The sequence below is a fragment of the Nomia melanderi genome, chromosome 13, assembly GCF_051020985.1.
Source record: "Nomia melanderi isolate GNS246 chromosome 13, iyNomMela1, whole genome shotgun sequence".
NCBI classification, from domain to species: Eukaryota; Metazoa; Arthropoda; class Insecta; order Hymenoptera; family Halictidae; genus Nomia; species Nomia melanderi.
The window spans coordinates 651,796-669,441 of NC_135011.1; the positions used below are offsets into that span (position 1 = coordinate 651,796).

The following is a 17,646-nucleotide window of genomic DNA, read 5'->3' on the forward strand; positions in this document are numbered from 1 at the left end:
GCGAGAACATTTCGGCAGTGTCTTTTGTTCTTTGAAAGTGTTAAAACGAATGATGATTACCGGACCAAAAATTGTTATTGTTGGTGCAGGAGCTGCTGGTATTGCTGCTGCAGCTAGATTGCTAGCAAACGGCTTGGGAAATGTAACGATTTTGGAGGGAAAAGACCGAATTGGCGGTAGAATACACACGGTAGAATTTTGTACGTTAAACTTTTATATTTACGCTTGGAAACGATAAAAATCAATGCTTAGATTAACCGGAAATTAATGTTTACCATCAATTAAAAGATCTATATATTTTTCCAGCTGATAATGTTGTTGAATTAGGAGCACAATGGGTTCACGGTGAACAAGGAAATGTTGTTTTTGATCTTGCATTTCCACAGAAGCTATTGGATTCATCGAGATGTTTTAATGATGTTAATGCACATGTTTTTGTCAATGCAAAGGGTGAAGTACTGCCACAAAAAGAAGCCGCAGAAGTATTAAAAATATATTATGATATTTCCGAGCACATGTCAGATGATGTACACAATGCAAATTCATATGGAGAATATTTTGTAAAACAGTAAGTAAAATTAATAATCATACACACACACGCATATGAATGACATCTGAATTTATTATAGTAAATTGTCATCTTGAATATTTTTGTACAAGAAAGTTACTTATAAATGTATCAATGTAAGTTTCCTTAAACCATGCTTGAAAAATTGGATGCACATTTGTTTTCACGATTGTGTGAACTTCTTTATCAGGTACTATGCACCTAAAAAACCATATATTCATTACATCTATAATAATATATCAAGTACAAATAGAGAATACTAAGAAGCATACCTCACACGAGAATTAATACATTGTTTCATTACATACTCATTTATCATTAAGGAATATATATATTTTATATATTTACTATCTAATTTATTTTGATCTTCGCAATCTTTCTTGGAAATACTTATTTTTTCCAAATATCCTTTGGTTAATATTGGTATGATAAAATCCACCTGGGTATTATGAAGAATATAAGTAATTTAATAGGTTACCTAATTATAAGTAAATAAGGTTATTTTACTTGGTTGAAACAATCATTTATAAATGCTTCTGCTTTGCTGTACACGTGGTATTCTTGTTCTTGAAGTATGAGTACCCCAATCTTGGGCTCATTTGACCTAAATATTTTTGATATATCTTGTGCTGTTACCAATCCATCTTCAGCAAACGTTAGCATAACTACACACCCATATTTCTGCTTATTCTATGAAAGAAAATTTGTATACCTTTAATTGGAATCAAATTTTTGGAAAGTTCTAACATACCTTTTGTAAGTTATTTTGATAGGTATTTTCAGAGTCAAGACTCTTTGTAGTTTGTATTTCTTGTACATCTTCCAGTGGAGTTAAAATTAAAGGAGCTCTTGGAATACTTTTAGTCTTTAATATACTGGATTCTATAAATATGAAGATTACTTTTTAATCCTACAGAGAATATAAAGAGTTTACATTTTGAAACTAATCACTGAAGTACCAGCAACTGAAGATTCCTGTTGAATAACATCCCGTAAATAAGAAATGTCATCCTTTATTTGATTAATCACATCATAACGATGCATTTTCTGCAAAGTATTTATAATGTTGCCTATAGTTGCCTCAGCACGTTGCACATAAGCTAACAACACATAATAAGTGGGATCCTCTTGGCCTTTGCAATTATTATAATCTATGTACTACAAAAAAATAGATTACTACATTGCATATTAAAAGAAACATTTCTAAACAAGTACATTAACATGTTAGATGTGCATACACGTATTTGCTCTATTGTCAAGCCCAGATGTGCTGCAAATTCTTGCCATCCACTATATCCTTTTCCTGTAGCAGTAGAGCTTAATAGCAAACATAATTTTTGCAATGTTGACTTTCCAATGTGTCTGAACAAGTAAGATGCATGAATGTGAGAAGTAATCCTTTGTATATTTAATGCAATTGTATCCAAGTTTGGCGGGCCATCAATTTCTTTTCTGAGCCTTTCTAATTCAGGATCAAAGTGACTGCAATAATGAGACAGTGAGAGATTCTTATCTATATCTTTAAGAAGACTGGATCTGCATTTAAGACATGTTTTTGCTTAAATATTTTATCTGGGATTAACACAGGGTCTTACCTTTTGGCAAACATGATAAACAATAAGTAGAAAACAAAAGTATCTATAAGTACTATCTTTTTTTTTAGGTATAACGTTACACCACGTCCCCGCAAATTACCAAATAATTGAGAACATATTTTCATACATCTGTAATTTACAACATGATAGGAAATTACCACGAAATCCGACAACGAAAATTGTACATTCTAAAATGCTGTAACTACATTATTTGCGTATATACGCGCGTATATCCAATTATATCTTCCATCCAGTTGTAACAAACATATCACAGTTTCCCCTCCACATTCCAAGGCCGATTACTCATATCGCATCACGTACCACTTTCCCCGCTAGATTTCAGAATTTACGAAATTCGACGCTTACTCCAATATGAAATTTGGAATTCTAGACACATAAAATTAAATGTTGATACAGTAAAATAATTAAGGAATACTTTAGACTTATTTATTAGTATATTAAAATTTTTCTCAAAAGGTACTGAACTGACGAGAATAAATTTTTATTTCAGATTTTACAATATTTTTGAGAAAAATCCATTTACTAGCCGCGATAGAGCTGAACAATTTTTGGACTGGATGGAAAAATTTGATAATTCAATTCAATGCAGTGATTCATGGTTTGATGTCTCTGCGAAGGGAATCACAGAGTATTGGACATGCGAGGGAGATCTCATACTTAACTGGAAATATCATGGCTACAAAACGTTATTTAATTTGTTATCTGTATGCCCAATTTCTGTACTTATATAACACTCTGTAGAAGATACATGATACACATCTTATTGTTTATCTTATCCACAGAAACTATCAAGCACAAAACATGTACTGCCTATAATGGAGAAAGTAGAATTTAATAAGGATGTTTGCAGTATCGACTATACGTCGAATAATAATATAATTGTAAAGACAAAGGATGGCTCAAAGTACACAGCATCTCATGTCATATTCACTGCTTCTCTTGGGGTATTGAAAGAGAAACACGATACTATGTTTACGCCAAGTTTACCTCAGTACAAACAACATGCAATAAAGGTACGGTAAAAGTGTGACATTAATTGGTAATGTCCAGGTGTTTGTATTATGTAATTATAGTTCACTTTCAATTTAAAATTAACTTGCTACGCGTTGTTTAGGGTCTGAGCATTGGAACTGTAAACAAAATTTTTCTAGAATTTCCGCATAGGTGGTGGCCAGAAGATTGCGCTGGTTTCAGTTTAATATGGTCCAAGGAAGATAAGGAAGGGTTCCTTAAATCCCATGGACAAGTAAAGTTGCATTTAATGTAATTGTACAGACGCGTGTCCACGTGTTTGCTTTCTGAACGTAATGAATCTTTATTGCGATGCTTAGGAATGCGAGTGGCTATGCGACGTGTTCGCACTTATTGCTGTTGACTATCAGCCACGAGTATTGTGCGCTTGGATCGCTGGCAAACATGCAAAACATTTAGAATTGGTTTCCGATAGCGATGTGTCCGATGGCTTGCAACTTTTATTGGAAACGTTTCTAGAGAAGTCTTATAATATCCCAAAATTTGATCAAATGCTTAGGTAATGCCTTATGAAGTACTGGTTATTTATTTATACGTGAGCACTGCTATAGTCATTCATGCTTACAGGTCATCATGGTATACCGATGAACATTTCCGTGGATGTTATAGCTTTAGAAGCAAGACAACTGAAAAGCTAAATGTAGAAGCTAAAGATCTAGCGAAACCAATTCTGGCAGCTGATGGGAAACCTGTACGTATACTTGAAATGCATTTCCACCGAATGATCATTGAAACGTTCCTTTATTCGTAGAGCATTTTGTTTGCCGGAGAAGCAACGCATGATCATTATTACTCTACCGTGCACGGAGCGGTTGAAACTGGGTTCAGAGAAGCGGATAGGATAATCGACTTCCATAGGTAGATTGAACACTCTATCGACTTCCAATGAATGTTTAAGGCTTACTCAAAATCACGTCATCACGATGTAGAATAGCGTAGATTTGTTGATCACCCATTCCAGCTGTGATAAAGGATTTTTAATTGCAAGTAATGATTCTAGGGATGATTAAACGATAAGTAATCCTAAGGTAACATCGTTTTCTTAGATCATTGCATGGCTTCGACGAGCCTTCGCAGCATCAGTTTGATCATCCTGATTTTCATTATATGTTAACTCGCAAATCATCGTTTATCACACATGTGTTTTTTACTTTGCTTTACCATTCATTTAGATGAGTTGATTTTCCATTAATTTAGAACATTCTTCGCGATGAAGGTGAGACATTATTATTGATTAGCGTGCTTTTTCTCAGGCGGTTAAAGTCACAGCTCTAGCCAGAGCAGCATGTTTCTTCCTAAAGGATGACGGTAAACTATAGACTTACTTGATGCTTCACAACATCCAAACAAGGATCAGAGGCTTTTCATACATACATTTCCCAATAAACAATGTTAGCTTGCGTGAGAGCTCTTGCAACGTGTTAAACTAACTCTTTATATCTTTTTACATGATTTTACCTTTAAGCATCGATACCAAAACAATTACTTTAACGAGAATATGTATCATAGCATTAATCGAAGGAAAATATTTTTCTTTTACTATTTTGTTATCGCATTTATCAGTTGTTATCTACATTTATATGTTTTCTCTATTACAAGAATATACACATGTGTTACCACACCTATATGTACTAAATCTTGGCGTGGTTCCCGATCAAATGTTAATAAAAAAATCACAATTCAAATCATGTAGAACGTGTGGTTGGTTAAAGCAAGTAGTAAACAGCTTCGACAAAATGGGGAAGAAGTTGAATACTGCGAATGAAATAACGGAAAGAACGAAAGTTGCGATAGTAGGTGCAGGTATAGCGGGATTGGCAGCCGCCAAGACACTGGAGGAAGCGAATTTCAAGGATTACTTGTTGATCGAAGGTAACACAAAATTTTCATTCGTTCACGGAGCTCCTTGAACTCACAGATACCATTTATTTCCAGCCCAGAGTGAAATCGGTGGCCGGATACGAACGATACCGTGGAACGAAGGCTGGATAGAGTGCGGTGCTCAGTTCTTGCACGGGGATCAAAGTCAATTGGGAGAGCTGTGCTACCAACACGACCTAATTTCCGACATCGACTTCAGAGACGGCCAGGGCGTCTTCGTCCGCGACAACGGCGTCGACGTAGACCCAGCCTTGGTAGAAGAGATACGCGACCTCGTTCGCGACACTCTAGAGGATTGCGAGAACGAAACGAAATATTTGGAGGAGGGTTTCGAGAATCTCGGTAATGTCCTGAAGAACGCGTTGAAACACCACTTGCAGGAAACGAACGACTCGCCGGCCACGGCGAGCATAAAGCAGGAGCTGATGGATTGGAACATCAGATTCCTGGTGATCGATAATTCCTGCTTCACGTTGGACGACCTGTCCACCAAATATTGGTGCAAGTTCCAGGTGAACGTCCACATAATATTCAGCGTTTGCCTGAAACTAACGTCCTCCTCTTTCAGTTTGTCGGCGGTTCCGAGAACCTCCTGTTCAAGAACGGCTACAGCAGCTTGACGAACACGATCGCCAGCAGGTTGAGCGCGGCGAACCTAAGATTGAACACCATCGTGGACTCCGTGGAATGGCATCGAGTCGTCGATAAGAATCACGAGGCACCTGTTGTATTGAAACTGTCCGACGGTACTCGGATCCTCTCTGACTGCGTGATTATCACTAGCTCCCTCGGTTACCTGAAAGACAATCACAAGGCCATGTTCGTTCCACCTTTACCGCAACCGTTCAGTCAGGCGATTGAAAATCTTGGATACGGTTTGATTAACAAGGTCTTCCTGGACTTCGGTAAAGCTTGGTGGAAACGGGACACGAAGGGATTTCAGTTCCTCTGGGCGGATTGCCAGTCAGAGACACCGAACGGTACAACAGAGGCCTCGTGGGCTAGGGATCTTACCGGCTTCGACGTTCTGCCCGATCGCGACGGTGTTCTCCTCGGCTGGGTCGGCGGCCGGGGGGCCTACACCATAGAGACCCTCACCGAGCAACAGGTGGCAGCCGACTGCGAGAGCCTACTCAAGCAGTTCCTGAACCTCGACTCGATACCACCGGTGAAGAGGTGTCTGCGAACCAAGTGGAACTCGAATCCGTACGCTCGAGGCAGCTACAGCTACATCCCGACGAGGTGCGACGACAAAGGCATCACGCCGGCGATCCTGGCGGAGCCAATTTGGAGCAAGGTGTCGGGGAACTCTGGCAGCAAGGTAGATCTGTCGGTGGAAACTTATTTGCCAAGCAGTAGCTTTGATGCTTTCACGACCTGGATTGTTACATTCGTTTCTGGCTTTCCCTATTTGCCAAGCGTTCCTGATCGGTCATTCTTATTCCAGGACATGCCCACCGTTATGTTCGCCGGCGAAGCGACCAACGACACTTACTTCTCCACGACGCACGGCGCCTACGACACCGGCGCGAAACAGGCTCAAACTTTTCTACGCTATCAGGTATTAAAGAATTGATCGTACAACGTGGCCGGCACAGTCAACGATAGGTACAGTTCGAACATGTTCCTCGTACAATATATACGCATACGTCTACACGCGCACAGTTCTGGCTGGAGGCGGAGAGAGATTCTGTTTGATACGGTGCTGTCGTGCCAATTACTCGACAAAGTCAAATGTGTAAGCAGGTGTGAACGTGCTGTGAAGATGGACAAGTATGAACGCAGTGTGAACGTAGAGAGACGGCAAGTATGAATAGAGTGACGACTGATGACCACGACGTGCTTGACGCTCGAGAATGTTCAAGGTTCGGAAGCGATGAAACGAGCGACACGTCCGTGGTCATCGGTCAATCATGAAACGCCGAACGCCGATGTAACCGCGTCCATTTGAAATTCAAAAAATCCTTGCAACTGTGAACTCTATATTTGTAAATATACATATATTCGATAATAGCTGTTTTTCTTGGTTTTTTTCTTCTCCGATACGCTGGAGTTCATTTGCTTTCGGAGAACAGGCTTATCTGTCGGCTTCGTCTGGACCCCTAGCAGCGATCAGGCAGAGAAGCGAACTTCCCGGTGAACCGGTTATCAGAATGGACGCTTGGTTTTGAGCGGCAACCCTTATATTATCTGCTCAGAATTGCAGAATTTTTCAGTGCCGTTTTCGCGTTTCTACATAGCCAATTCTACAGAAATCTGGGATAGTTCTGAACGGTTTTCAGCAGTTGCTGGTCCTATGGTCAGCTTACAGGCTGAAGATAGTGACTTCTATTAATATCCTCGAATGATTAATCCCCTCGCTTGTTTGCGTGGCGGGAGAAATTACAGGAATCCAATTAAACGTTATTTTCAAGACGGAACGGAGAAAAATATTGCATTGATCATTAAGAAAATCACTTCGGCGAGGGAAGCCAGTGCGATCGTAATTTTTGTGACCCGTCCAAGTTTGTGGCAGGAGGAAGAAACAAGGTACGACGAGCCAATTAATCAAAAGTGAATACGCGCTAAATGCTTGCCTTAACTAACATCTCTTTTTAAGTTTTCCCAGAACCTCTTGCTCTAGAACGGACACGACAGTTCAGTGAGGCGACTGAAGTTGTTCAGTATAGTTTCATTGACAAGGTCTTCCAAATTCCGGTAAGTCTTGCTAGCGAAATGCGAGAGGATTTGTTCCCCGGGCGCATTGCCAGTCAGATCTCTTGGATCGGAGATTTTACCGGGTTCAACGTTCTGCCTGATGGCGAGACCTTGAACGAGCAACACGTAACCGATTGCCAGAGCTTTCACAGTGCTTGCATACTGTGCAAAGGATGCCAATTGCGGAGGCAATATAAAACAGTGTCGGGGAACTCTGGTAGCAAGGTGGACGGGATCTCAAGGCAAGCAACATGGAACCAAGCGTTTCTCATTCATCATTTTTATTTCAGGAAATCCCCACTGTCACCGACACCGGCGCAAAACGCTGAAACCTGTCTGCCGTATCAGGTATTAAACAATTGGTCGTACAACATACTCTGCACGTGTTCCTTATACAATATATACATACATCTACACACTCGCAGCTCGAGGTGAATAGACACTCTGATACGGTGTTGTGCCAATCACCTTGACGAGTCAAACGTGACCTCTACATTTGTAAATATACAGGCACTCGATAACAGCTGTTTTTCTCGGCTCGCTCTTCGTCGATACGGAATTCATTTGTTTTTGGAGTACAAGCTTATCAGTCTATCAGCCTCCCGCCATCCGGCGCCAATGGCGCCGTGCACCGTTGCGTAGTTGCCCGGGTTGGTGGCCTCGCCGGCGAACAGGATCACCTGAAAAGACCACGCTGTGAATCCTGAACACGACTCACTGGAAAAAGAACCTACTGGTTTGCCCATTTTCAAGACTGGTTCGCCCAGCTGCCGTGCGCTCGTCTGCGTCTTAGCGGTGTCCACGCTTGGGTAGCTGTACGTCCCCCGGAAGTGCTTGTTCTGATGCCATTTGCTCCTGTAAACGAGAAACGAGATTTCGCAATCAGAGATAAACTCGAAGACAGAATATCACAGCTAGAAGACAACCGTACCTTATCATTGCCACCGGATCAGTGACATTGTAATCCTTCGAGAAGAAGCTGTGCAGCAGTTCTTTCGAGTGCTCGAGGACTTCCTCGTCCGTGAGGTCATCCATAAGAGCCCCACCTTTCCCAGAGATCCACAGCAGCAGCAAACGAGGTTTGTGCTCGACGATGTTCACCGACGCCGTGTACGGCATCCACTTCTTCTTCGGCTAACGGAGCATATCGATTACTATGAATATAACAATACAGTTCTTCAAGGTCGACGTATACTCACGTCGTTCTCCAGCTCGTTCCGGTACGCGTCGCTCCACATCAGAAGATACACGAGATTCTTGAAGTCCCTTTCGTTGTACCAGATGTCGTCGAAGGCTAGCCAGACTTTGGCCGCGTTCCCGAAGCCTATGTTCTGAAGCAGTAAATCTTCAACTAATCTGTTCACTAATTACTGAGACTTACTCGTTAATTACCGAGAGTACCGTACCTTAATGTTCTTAATCTTCGACTCCGGCAGCTGGGGATTGAACATCGCCTCGTGCTGAGCTTTCAGCACCCCCAAAGATGGCGTCATTATCACATGGTCGGCGACGTACTCTTTGCCATCCTTCGTGGTCAGCTTCACGGGACCGTCCTCGCTCGAGTAGTCGATCTTCGTCACCTCGGCGTTCAGGATCGTCTTGTTCAGCACCGGCAGCTCCTCCTCTGGGTTCGGCAGCTTTTTCTAAACGGAACAAGCGTGTCACATTGCATTCCACGGTATTGGGTCATTGAATGGTTTAGAATACGGACCATTAGGATGTCTAGAATGGTACTGTAGCCGCGATTCTTCCAGTTAACAGCTCTGTCTCCGCCCGAGCCTTCTTCGTTGCCTTGACACGCCGCGATGTCGTCCCATGTGTCGGCAGGGTCAAGCCCAGTTACCATTATGTTGTACGTCCAGAGCAGCTCCTCTATCGTCGTCTCGTTCAGCGCCGGATATTGAGCTAATTCCTCTCTCAATCTGTCAAATGCGCATTGAATGTGTCTAACGATTCATCTAATTCTGGTATTATCCCTTTGCGGTTGAATATTGTCATAATAGAGACAAACTTTGATATCCAAATTCCAGCTGCAGATGAATTTAGCCCTTTGCGCTCAGCTCTCACATTTGACTTCATACAGTGAAACTATAAAATTGATATTTAACACATTGCGTACACTAATACTTTAACACTATGCGACTTCGCTAATTACCACAGCATTGAAAAAATATAAAATTTAACTCGAATTGATTGTCTATTTAAAATATATTACATAACAATATGATATCTGAGTTTTTCTATGTATAGTGGTATAAGTTGACTTCAGTGAAAATTGCCAAAAGTGAAAAATATTGAAATAAAATATCTCTGTATCTCAGCAGGAAATGTTGAAATATTTCTAGTGAAGAACTTCCGAGTGCAAAGTGTTAATTATTCAAGTAATGAGAGACTGATGTAGTCTTCTTTCTAGTATTTATAACTTCTAGTATTTATAACTGATCTATCAATAAGGTTCTCAAATGTTTAACAAATTCTCGTCCGCAAGGGGTTAAACTCTATGTATATACTTGGGCTCGACGCAGGAGGAAAGGGAACCGCTGCAGCCCACGAGGTCGGTGTCATTCATCTGCTCTAGGTAGTACAGGAACACGTTTGTGATGTTATTCGTGAGTTCGGGATCGATTTCGGCTCCGTTGGACGTGCAGAGTTTGAAAACAAATGGGTCCGAGTGGTCGGTGAGATTGAGCGGCGCCGCTAGGTCGTACGCGACGTTCCCTTCGTGCCCGTGGACCCATTGCGCGCCTAGATCCACCACGTAGTCGTCTAAGTGGGAAAACGAAGAAACGGGGTCGTTATCCTATTGCACAGTTCCGGTTAACTGATCTGCTCGTCAGCTTAATGGACCAACTCCGTGAAGGATAGAGTAAAGGAAAACGATGCCACGACGTGTCTGCATTAACCGAGTCGCTCAGAAGCCAATGCGGTTCAGTTGAAAAAGAAATTCAGAAAATGTCTTCCAATGCATGACTATTGTACAATATATTCAGAAACCAATGCGGTTCAGCTGAAGAAACGAAAATTGAGACAATTGATGTTTTTCAATAGATAATTATTATATAACATATTCAGAAACCAATACGGTTCAGTTGAAGAAACGAAAATTCAGAAAATGTCTATAACATATTCAGAAGCTATAAAAGCAGACATTAATGCAAAATGTATAAACTAATATATTCACTATATAATCATCATTGCAACGTTGCACGCTGAACGTGACCCGTTACTTTGATCTCATCATAAATTTATCTCGACGACGAAATTCTTTCTAATTATAACGGAACCGGGAAAACCTGATCGCGCCGATCTCAACTCACCGAACTCGACCGTGTTCACTCGTCCGCCGATCCTGCCCTCGGCCTCCAGGATCAGCACGTCGTCGATGCCATTCTGGAGCAACCTTGACGCGGCTGCGATACCCGACGCACCCGCTCCGACGATCACCACTCTCGGCGATGCAGCCGGCTCCGTCTGGACCGTTGGTTTAGCCGCGATTAGGCAGAGGAGAAGCAAAATTCCCGGTGAACCATACATTGTCAGCTTTTATCGGTTATCAGAATGGACGTCCGGTTTTGAACGGCGACCCTTATATACGCCGTTGAACCGCCGGCGGCACACGGAGCTTCTGTGTTAACAGTCGGAGCAATCTATATCGGTGCACCGGATAATGGACGGATAATCTGCTAGTGCTAATTGCATAATTCCGGATAGCAGGGGTCAAGGTTAGATTATCGGCGTTGAATCTCGAAATTGTTTTCGCGTTTCTATTACATAGTCGGCTCTATAGAAATCTTGGATTGTTAACACTGGAACCACCGAATGGGGAGATCTCTCCCACTTTTCGTTTAGCAACGTATCGCCTTTTACTCTGTTTATCTTTTCTTTCGCTATTTATTGAATATTTCTCAAATTGATGCATTGTACGGAGTTCAATATTAAGTATCAAATTTTACAGTTCTACTGTATGAAATCAATTAGTGAGTGAAAGGCACCTCTCGAGTACAAAGGGCTAAAGAAGCTTCAATAACTAAACTAAGAGACAGAGTCAATTGCTTGGTCCTATAAAAAGGCTAGGAGAAACCAAGTCGAGTAGGTAGTTCCAATGTCATGCCTGTGTCAATCTTAGAGGTCAATCTTCTACAAAAAGGACTCGAAGAAATCAAGTCGAGTAGACAGTTCCAGTGTCATGCTTGTGTCAGTCTTAGAGGTCAATCTTCGAACGAGACTGGTTCCTCGAAATTGCACCGATTGTTATAAATAGCAGCGCATGTAGCAACGAAGGGGTCAATGGTACCCAGCCGCACGGTTTCCTTGCTCGGTTCAAGGTCGCATTCTTCGATAATTAACCGGCCTCTCTTGTTTGCGCGGCGGGAGTTACGTAAGTCGAAGCAAATGTTATTTTCAAGGCGCGACGAGGAAAAAATAGCGCTGCGTTTGCTGTTAGGAAAATTCCTGCAGCGAGAGAAGCCAGTGTGATTGTGATTTTTGTGACCCGCGCACATGCCACGCGGCGGTGGGAAGCAAGAGGATCCCAGTCGGTCGAACGGTGCATGGGAACGTACACATAAATATGTATACAAAATCATGCATGATGGCGGGTGTGATCGATGGGATCGGCGATGCGACGTGAGTCAAATCGACGACCAAGAGATGATACTTTCTATTTGACTAACATCGAGTATCGGCGAGCGATCGTTTTTCCTCGTTCGGCCGAGCTTCTTTCTCTTTTCTTTTGGTCTGATTCCAGTTGAGTTGGCCCGCTTGAAAAGTTCCACTTGAACCGGTATCGTCGATGCGATGGCACTGCGACTGAACGTGCTCACAGTGTTCCTTCTGATCCTCCTGGCGTCAACGGTGTCCGCGAAGGGTAAGTCGCTTAAACTTTCACGCTTCTGCCCACGTGCTTTGCGTTTGTGTACTGTTGCCTCGTGTCGCTGTGTCGTTTCTGCATTGTTTTCAGAATGATTTCTCTTGTGAACAGTCCCTTTCTGCTTGTCCCGTGGCGTGTTTACGTTCTGAAGATCACTGTGTTTTTAGGGAATTCAAAGAAAAAGAAAAAGCCCCAACGTACAGTAACGTTAAGCGATAACATTAACAAAAACCCGTTCCTACAGAACACACTAAGCGATAATAAAGATAGGAACTCGTCTCACCTGGGCGATGGTGCGACTGTGAATGGGAACGTATTCTTGTCACATTCTACTAAGCTGCCACCTTCTTCGCAGTCTAACAATGGTGGAAAGCCTGGTCAGGTTTCGTCTGGAAGTGATGGTGCGACTGCGAATGGGAACGTATTCTTGACACATTCTACTAAGCTGCCACCTTCTTCGCAGTCTAACAATGGTGGGAAGCCTGGTCAGGTTGCTCACAATACTAATCCTTTCTTAAAAGAAGTGCTTAGTGGAGGTACACGTGCCCCCACGCCTTTTGTAAGTAACACTGAAAGTAACAGGAATCCAGTCACTGAGAAGATATCGTACACAGATGAGACTCCTGGTGAAAAAGATAGATTTGGACACCCGAAAGCAAAGTCAGTGCGCAGTAAGTGTGCTTGTGTTGAAGAAATAACTTTTACTTAGATTACTCTTTTTTATACTAACTGGATTCATTGTTATTTCCCTTGTTTCAGTGTGCGAGGAATATGGAAGACAAAGTTCAGTCGACACGTCGGTGATATCGCCCTTAACGTCAAATCCAACTGCAATCACGTTGAACACTACAACCTGCATGCCGGTGAACCGACTTGTCGTCGGAGGTGTCACTGCTACTCCTAATGAGTTCCCTCACATGGTTGCTATGGGTAAAAAAACCGATGAAGGATTCAAAATTGCCTGTGGCGCTTCGCTGATCGCACCGGAGTGGATACTCACCGCAGCACACTGCACTCACGGAGGGTAATATTCTGATGCGCCTCGAATAGGTTATACAATGTTCATGAAAAACAGTTCCACAGATATACTGATCGGTTACCACGATTTGCGGAACACTAAAGGCGGCATTTCGACGACGATTAATGAAACGGTGCGCCATCCGGAATACAAACCTCCAAGTCTGTACAACGACATAGCTCTCATAAAGTTGAACAAGGTTATACAATTCAATAATCGTATCAAGCCTGCTTGTTTGTACGAAACGTATGAGAGAGTACCTGCGAAAGCCTGGATCAGTGGCTGGGGTAATTTAGAATTCTGTAAGTTGAACGTCATTGAACCGTTTGTGCATAAGGAATTGTTACAAGTATTTTTGGTTGATCGTTTGCAGTGGGTGAATCCAGTAATACGTTGCAAAAGGCTGAGCTGGAAATTATTGATAACATCAAATGTGCATTGAGACACACTGACTCACTGCGATTGCCCAATGGAATCACACCGGATATGATCTGCGCCGGGGCACCTTCAGAGAAATGGTCTAAAGACACTTGCCAAGGAGACTCAGGAGGACCATTGCAAATAATTCACCCGAACAATAACTGCCTGTTCCAGTTAGTCGGCGTGACCAGCTTCGGACTCGGTTGTGCTTTTGATAACATGCCTGCAGTGTACACAAAGGTCTCGCATTATATTAATTGGATAGAGGATATCGTTTGGCCGACAGCTTGATTTCGCCGCATGAACACACGTCTCACTTTGCAAAGATATCAAAAATTCCTTTATTTCATCTATAATTGACTCGATCAATTTAAAGATTAGAAGTTGAAAATACATTTAACATTAATATTACTGAATAATGTATATTAGAGGTAATGATATACGTTTCTTAGAAGTACATTCGAGAGTGCATCTTGGAGAACATTGGAAAACCTTTTTGGAATATTATATACAGCGCAATGTCGTGGTGAATTTCACTGCAGTCGTTCTTATCGAATATCATCCTCACGCGTCTATACTAAGTGATTTCTCTGCTCGTGTTTCTCATTTTTCCATGGTGTCTTAAATACGTTGTAACGGTGTTAAATAACGGTGAATCGGTTTAGATCCGCGCGTCGTGTGAAACACTAGATAACTGTGACTTGACTAGAGGCATTTAAAATCTGCAATTGAGTAACTTCTTCCTGACTGTTGCAAAAGAAACGCAGGCTCAGTCGTTGGGACTATAAAAACTCGGCTTAAGAAATCTTTGCGTCGTGAATCGTCTTCCACGTGAGTCCGTCCCCGTACGGGCCATGATTCGACGGGAAAAGTATGTACCACCAACTTCTGTAATTCAAAGCGGGACAACCACTGCATTATTTATCCGATTACTGTAATAGATTATGTAATAGAAACGTTGCTATCAGCGAAGCTGGTTTTCCATTTACCTGTCAACTATACCTAGAAATAGCTTCCAGTTTTGCTTCGGGCCAAAATCATAAGGATTTTGGTATACCTTCCCGAGCGCTTTGTATTTCTGCGATTCTGTGCTGTTTATACGCGCCTCTACGCTGGTCTCCCCCTTGGTAATAAGACCCGCGTGCCACCACATTAATGCTCCTAAAGCAGCGAAGGTCGCTACGCAAATTAACGCTGCAAAATTTATAAGTTGTCGCCTCCATTCTTTAGCTTTAGTGTCGGCAGCCTGTTTAGCTATTTCTGCTAATTCCTCTTCGCTTAAATGATCCAGCGATTCAGACTGAAATCAGTGTTACAGCTATAGTAATTCTATCATAGAATTTTTGTTTATTAGAATAGATCTAAAAATTACCACAGGAATGATCTCAGAGTTATTGATCCGTACAGGATGTCCATCCAGCTCTGGATCTTGCGCAGGAAAAAATTCTTGGTATGCTATTTCGACTCCAAACAACATAACAAATAAAACACCTAACACCGTGAAAGCCATGTACTGGAAAAAGTATCGGTGATTGTAATGACCAACACAGTTATTCAACCATGCTGTTTACCGAGTTAAGAAATGTATTTAAATGTAAGAGGGTATAGGGTTAATAATTAATCTGAAAGGATACGACAATGATGATCCATTTTGAGAATGCACCTATTGCATGCAGAGCAATGATGAGTTCTAGGTGGTTTTGGTTTAATACATTTTTTACAAATGCTCACAGCCTCTGGAATAAGGCCACTTCGCGGTGGGTAACCAGCTGGAACGTTCACACCCATGTAATAATGAAAACATACATTTACTAACAGCCAATTTCCGATCAACAGAAGGATTACTGTCATTGTTGGACTCTTCTCCCACCAATATGGTAGACCAATGTAATATGCAACGTATACGATATTTGCAGTTAAAAGGCTTACCAATATTACAAATACCTGTGAACTGTAAAGCTTAGTAAATATATTGTGGCCAATGTAACAATTTTTTACCTTCTACAATTATATATGTCATAACGAGTAATTCGTACAAACTACATAGAAAATATAATCAATGTAATTACCGGTCCTAAACAGGCGACGAACATCTCTACAAACCAAAATATGGGATCCAAAAGAATATCACAAACATAACTCCAATTTAAAAAATCATTGTAGAACAAAGATTTTATTGTAATTTGAAAATGCCACCATTTCTGTTTTAAGTGATGCCTGAAAATAAAAAATTCAAATCAAATAGTCCATCAAACAAGATAAAACATTAGATATCCTTATCCTTGATGACTTACTTAAGAATATTTGGAGTGTTTGTCAACGACCACTTTATTTTAACCATTTTCCTTAACATTTGGATATTTCTATTGTATTATTATTACGCTTACATAATATCAATAAGTTAATTAATTGTTACAAGATCTACTGTTGGACATCCTATTACATTTTACGTCCAGAAATTTTGTATAATCATTCGTGTAATCATGGGCGTTCCTTTTTCTGCAGAACATCAGACTAAAGTATTTTTTTACGCTTATCAGGACACTGATAATGATTATTTTAATCAAACATTGAATCAAACAAACAGGTCCTACATATTACAAACACTTACGACATGAGTCATAGCAAAGTATCCGACAAAACGAACACTTTAAAACACTCACATCCCAGAAGTCAACTGCGTTACCGACATAGGAAATCAAAGTTGAATATGCCGCCCTCTACATGGTATTAGTAATCATAATGTCAATAATTATTCAGAATGTAGACGATTATTATTGTAAATAAATATCAGTTCACTTCATTCAGTTTATAAATATTTCACTTTCCCCTCCACATAAATATAATATTTATTATATAAAACACTAATGAGTGCATAAGTATTTTATTTACTTATCTGAAAAATTAACGTAAACTAACTCTGAAATATTAAAAACATTAATTAAACTATAGAAAAGTGTACGTAAAAAATGCTGAAATCATGCTCATGATTCAAATGATCATCAAAGTATAGGGTTTAACTGTTTTCCTTATTCCCGCAATGAGTAAGACAAGGACAGAGAATAATGGCGAGAACTATTTGACCAGAAGTATCAGCATTCAAGGGGTTTCTCATACCGACATATCTATTGTGTCGGTAATGTTAGTTATACCGGTAGATAAGTCGGTATGAAGTTAAATTATTTAAAAAATAAATCTAACTACTAATTTAATCATTATAAATAATTTTAATAAATTAACAAATATTATTTTACAAAAAATATATTATTAAAATTAAATAATTAAATATATAAAAAATAAATTAAAAAATTTTTTTTGTTAATAACAAATTTTATGTTTATAAATTTTGTAAAACCCTCGAGAGACCCCCACGAGAGACCCCCGGATTTCAGCGAGAGACCCCTCGAACCCCCACGAGAGACCCCCACAACTACCTCGAGAAATAGCCACGAGAGACCCCCACGAGAGACCCCTCAACTACCTCGAGAAATAGCCATGAGAGACCCCCACGAGAGACCCCCTAGTTGAGACCCCCCGAGAGACC

The 17,646-nt window shown here is 40.9% G+C and overlaps 5 protein-coding genes across 7 annotated transcripts; 2 read left to right on the top strand and 3 right to left on the bottom strand.

The window, feature by feature from the left end:
- The first annotated feature begins 49 nt into the window (after positions 1-49).
- Positions 50-7,116, top strand: LOC116431479 (uncharacterized). The gene is made up of 12 exons (XM_031986990.2): positions 50-200; positions 307-568; positions 2,675-2,888; positions 2,967-3,197; positions 3,299-3,430; positions 3,516-3,715; positions 3,784-3,907; positions 3,968-4,074; positions 4,910-5,088; positions 5,152-5,609; positions 5,666-6,418; positions 6,545-7,116. Exons 1-12 carry the CDS (start codon positions 50-52, stop codon positions 6,671-6,673), a joined length of 2,940 nt encoding a protein of 979 aa, XP_031842850.1. The 3' UTR covers positions 6,674-7,116.
- Positions 605-2,463, bottom strand: LOC116431485 (uncharacterized). Of its 2 annotated transcripts, none has more exons than XM_031987000.2 (7): positions 2,164-2,463; positions 1,807-2,050; positions 1,528-1,726; positions 1,320-1,450; positions 1,076-1,258; positions 917-1,007; positions 605-769 (listed from the first exon to the last, which is right to left on the bottom strand). In XM_031987000.2, exons 1-7 carry the CDS (start codon positions 2,286-2,288, stop codon positions 762-764), a joined length of 981 nt encoding a protein of 326 aa, XP_031842860.1. In that variant the 5' UTR covers positions 2,289-2,463; the 3' UTR covers positions 605-761. The 2 variants fall into 2 exon arrangements, with proteins under 2 accessions (XP_031842860.1, XP_031842859.1); XM_031986999.2 differs by having other exon boundaries at positions 841-1,007; positions 2,164-2,447.
- A 942-nt stretch (positions 7,117-8,058) lies between the features above and the next one.
- Positions 8,059-12,613, bottom strand: LOC116431481 (uncharacterized). Its single transcript, XM_031986993.2, has 9 exons — positions 12,468-12,613; positions 11,112-11,419; positions 10,305-10,560; positions 9,506-9,716; positions 9,201-9,437; positions 8,994-9,125; positions 8,726-8,928; positions 8,529-8,649; positions 8,059-8,474 (listed from the first exon to the last, which is right to left on the bottom strand). Exons 2-9 carry the CDS (start codon positions 11,326-11,328, stop codon positions 8,355-8,357), a joined length of 1,497 nt encoding a protein of 498 aa, XP_031842853.2. The 5' UTR covers positions 11,329-11,419; positions 12,468-12,613; the 3' UTR covers positions 8,059-8,354.
- Positions 11,523-15,074, top strand: LOC116431482 (serine protease snk). Of its 2 annotated transcripts, none has more exons than XM_031986994.2 (6): positions 11,523-12,420; positions 12,542-12,661; positions 12,832-13,335; positions 13,424-13,688; positions 13,740-13,984; positions 14,056-15,074. In XM_031986994.2, exons 2-6 carry the CDS (start codon positions 12,592-12,594, stop codon positions 14,391-14,393), a joined length of 1,422 nt encoding a protein of 473 aa, XP_031842854.1. In that variant the 5' UTR covers positions 11,523-12,420; positions 12,542-12,591; the 3' UTR covers positions 14,394-15,074. The 2 variants fall into 2 exon arrangements, with proteins under 2 accessions (XP_031842854.1, XP_031842856.1); XM_031986996.2 differs by having other exon boundaries at positions 13,279-13,335.
- A 175-nt stretch (positions 15,075-15,249) lies between these two features.
- On the bottom strand, positions 15,250-16,809 carry LOC116431486 (palmitoyltransferase ZDHHC16A). The gene is made up of 4 exons (XM_076373136.1): positions 16,397-16,809; positions 16,172-16,319; positions 15,737-16,046; positions 15,250-15,665 (listed from the first exon to the last, which is right to left on the bottom strand). Exons 1-4 carry the CDS (start codon positions 16,453-16,455, stop codon positions 15,421-15,423), a joined length of 762 nt encoding a protein of 253 aa, XP_076229251.1. The 5' UTR covers positions 16,456-16,809; the 3' UTR covers positions 15,250-15,420.
- Positions 16,810-17,646: the final 837 nt, after the last annotated feature.

Coding starts and splice junctions, on each gene's coding strand:
- LOC116431479 (XM_031986990.2), top strand. CDS start 50: ATGATGATTACCGGACCAAAAATTGTTATTGTTGGTGCAGGAGCTGCT. Junction 3,198..3,298: donor ACAAACAACATGCAATAAAG/GTACGGTAAAAG, acceptor CGCGTTGTTTAG/GGTCTGAGCATTGGAACTGT. Junction 6,419..6,544: donor CGGGGAACTCTGGCAGCAAG/GTAGATCTGTCG, acceptor TTCTTATTCCAG/GACATGCCCACCGTTATGTT.
- LOC116431485 (XM_031986999.2), bottom strand. CDS start 2,288: ATGAAAATATGTTCTCAATTATTTGGTAATTTGCGGGGACGTGGTGTA. Junction 1,259..1,319: donor ATCAAAATAACTTACAAAAG/GTATGTTAGAAC, acceptor TTTCTTTCATAG/AATAAGCAGAAATATGGGTG. Junction 770..840: donor TGTATTAATTCTCGTGTGAG/GTATGCTTCTTA, acceptor ATGGTTTTTTAG/GTGCATAGTACCTGATAAAG.
- LOC116431481 (XM_031986993.2), bottom strand. CDS start 11,328: ATGTATGGTTCACCGGGAATTTTGCTTCTCCTCTGCCTAATCGCGGCT. Junction 10,561..11,111: donor AGTGAACACGGTCGAGTTCG/GTGAGTTGAGAT, acceptor TTTCCCACTTAG/ACGACTACGTGGTGGATCTA. Junction 9,438..9,505: donor CCATTCTAGACATCCTAATG/GTCCGTATTCTA, acceptor TGTTCCGTTTAG/AAAAAGCTGCCGAACCCAGA.
- LOC116431482 (XM_031986994.2), top strand. CDS start 12,592: ATGGCACTGCGACTGAACGTGCTCACAGTGTTCCTTCTGATCCTCCTG. Junction 12,662..12,831: donor GTCAACGGTGTCCGCGAAGG/GTAAGTCGCTTA, acceptor CTGTGTTTTTAG/GGAATTCAAAGAAAAAGAAA. Junction 13,985..14,055: donor CTGGGGTAATTTAGAATTCT/GTAAGTTGAACG, acceptor GATCGTTTGCAG/TGGGTGAATCCAGTAATACG.
- LOC116431486 (XM_076373136.1), bottom strand. CDS start 16,455: ATGTTAAGGAAAATGGTTAAAATAAAGTGGTCGTTGACAAACACTCCA. Junction 16,320..16,396: donor AACACTCCAAATATTCTTAA/GTAAGTCATCAA, acceptor TTTTATTTTCAG/GCATCACTTAAAACAGAAAT. Junction 16,047..16,171: donor TCGTCGCCTGTTTAGGACCG/GTAATTACATTG, acceptor TACAGTTCACAG/GTATTTGTAATATTGGTAAG.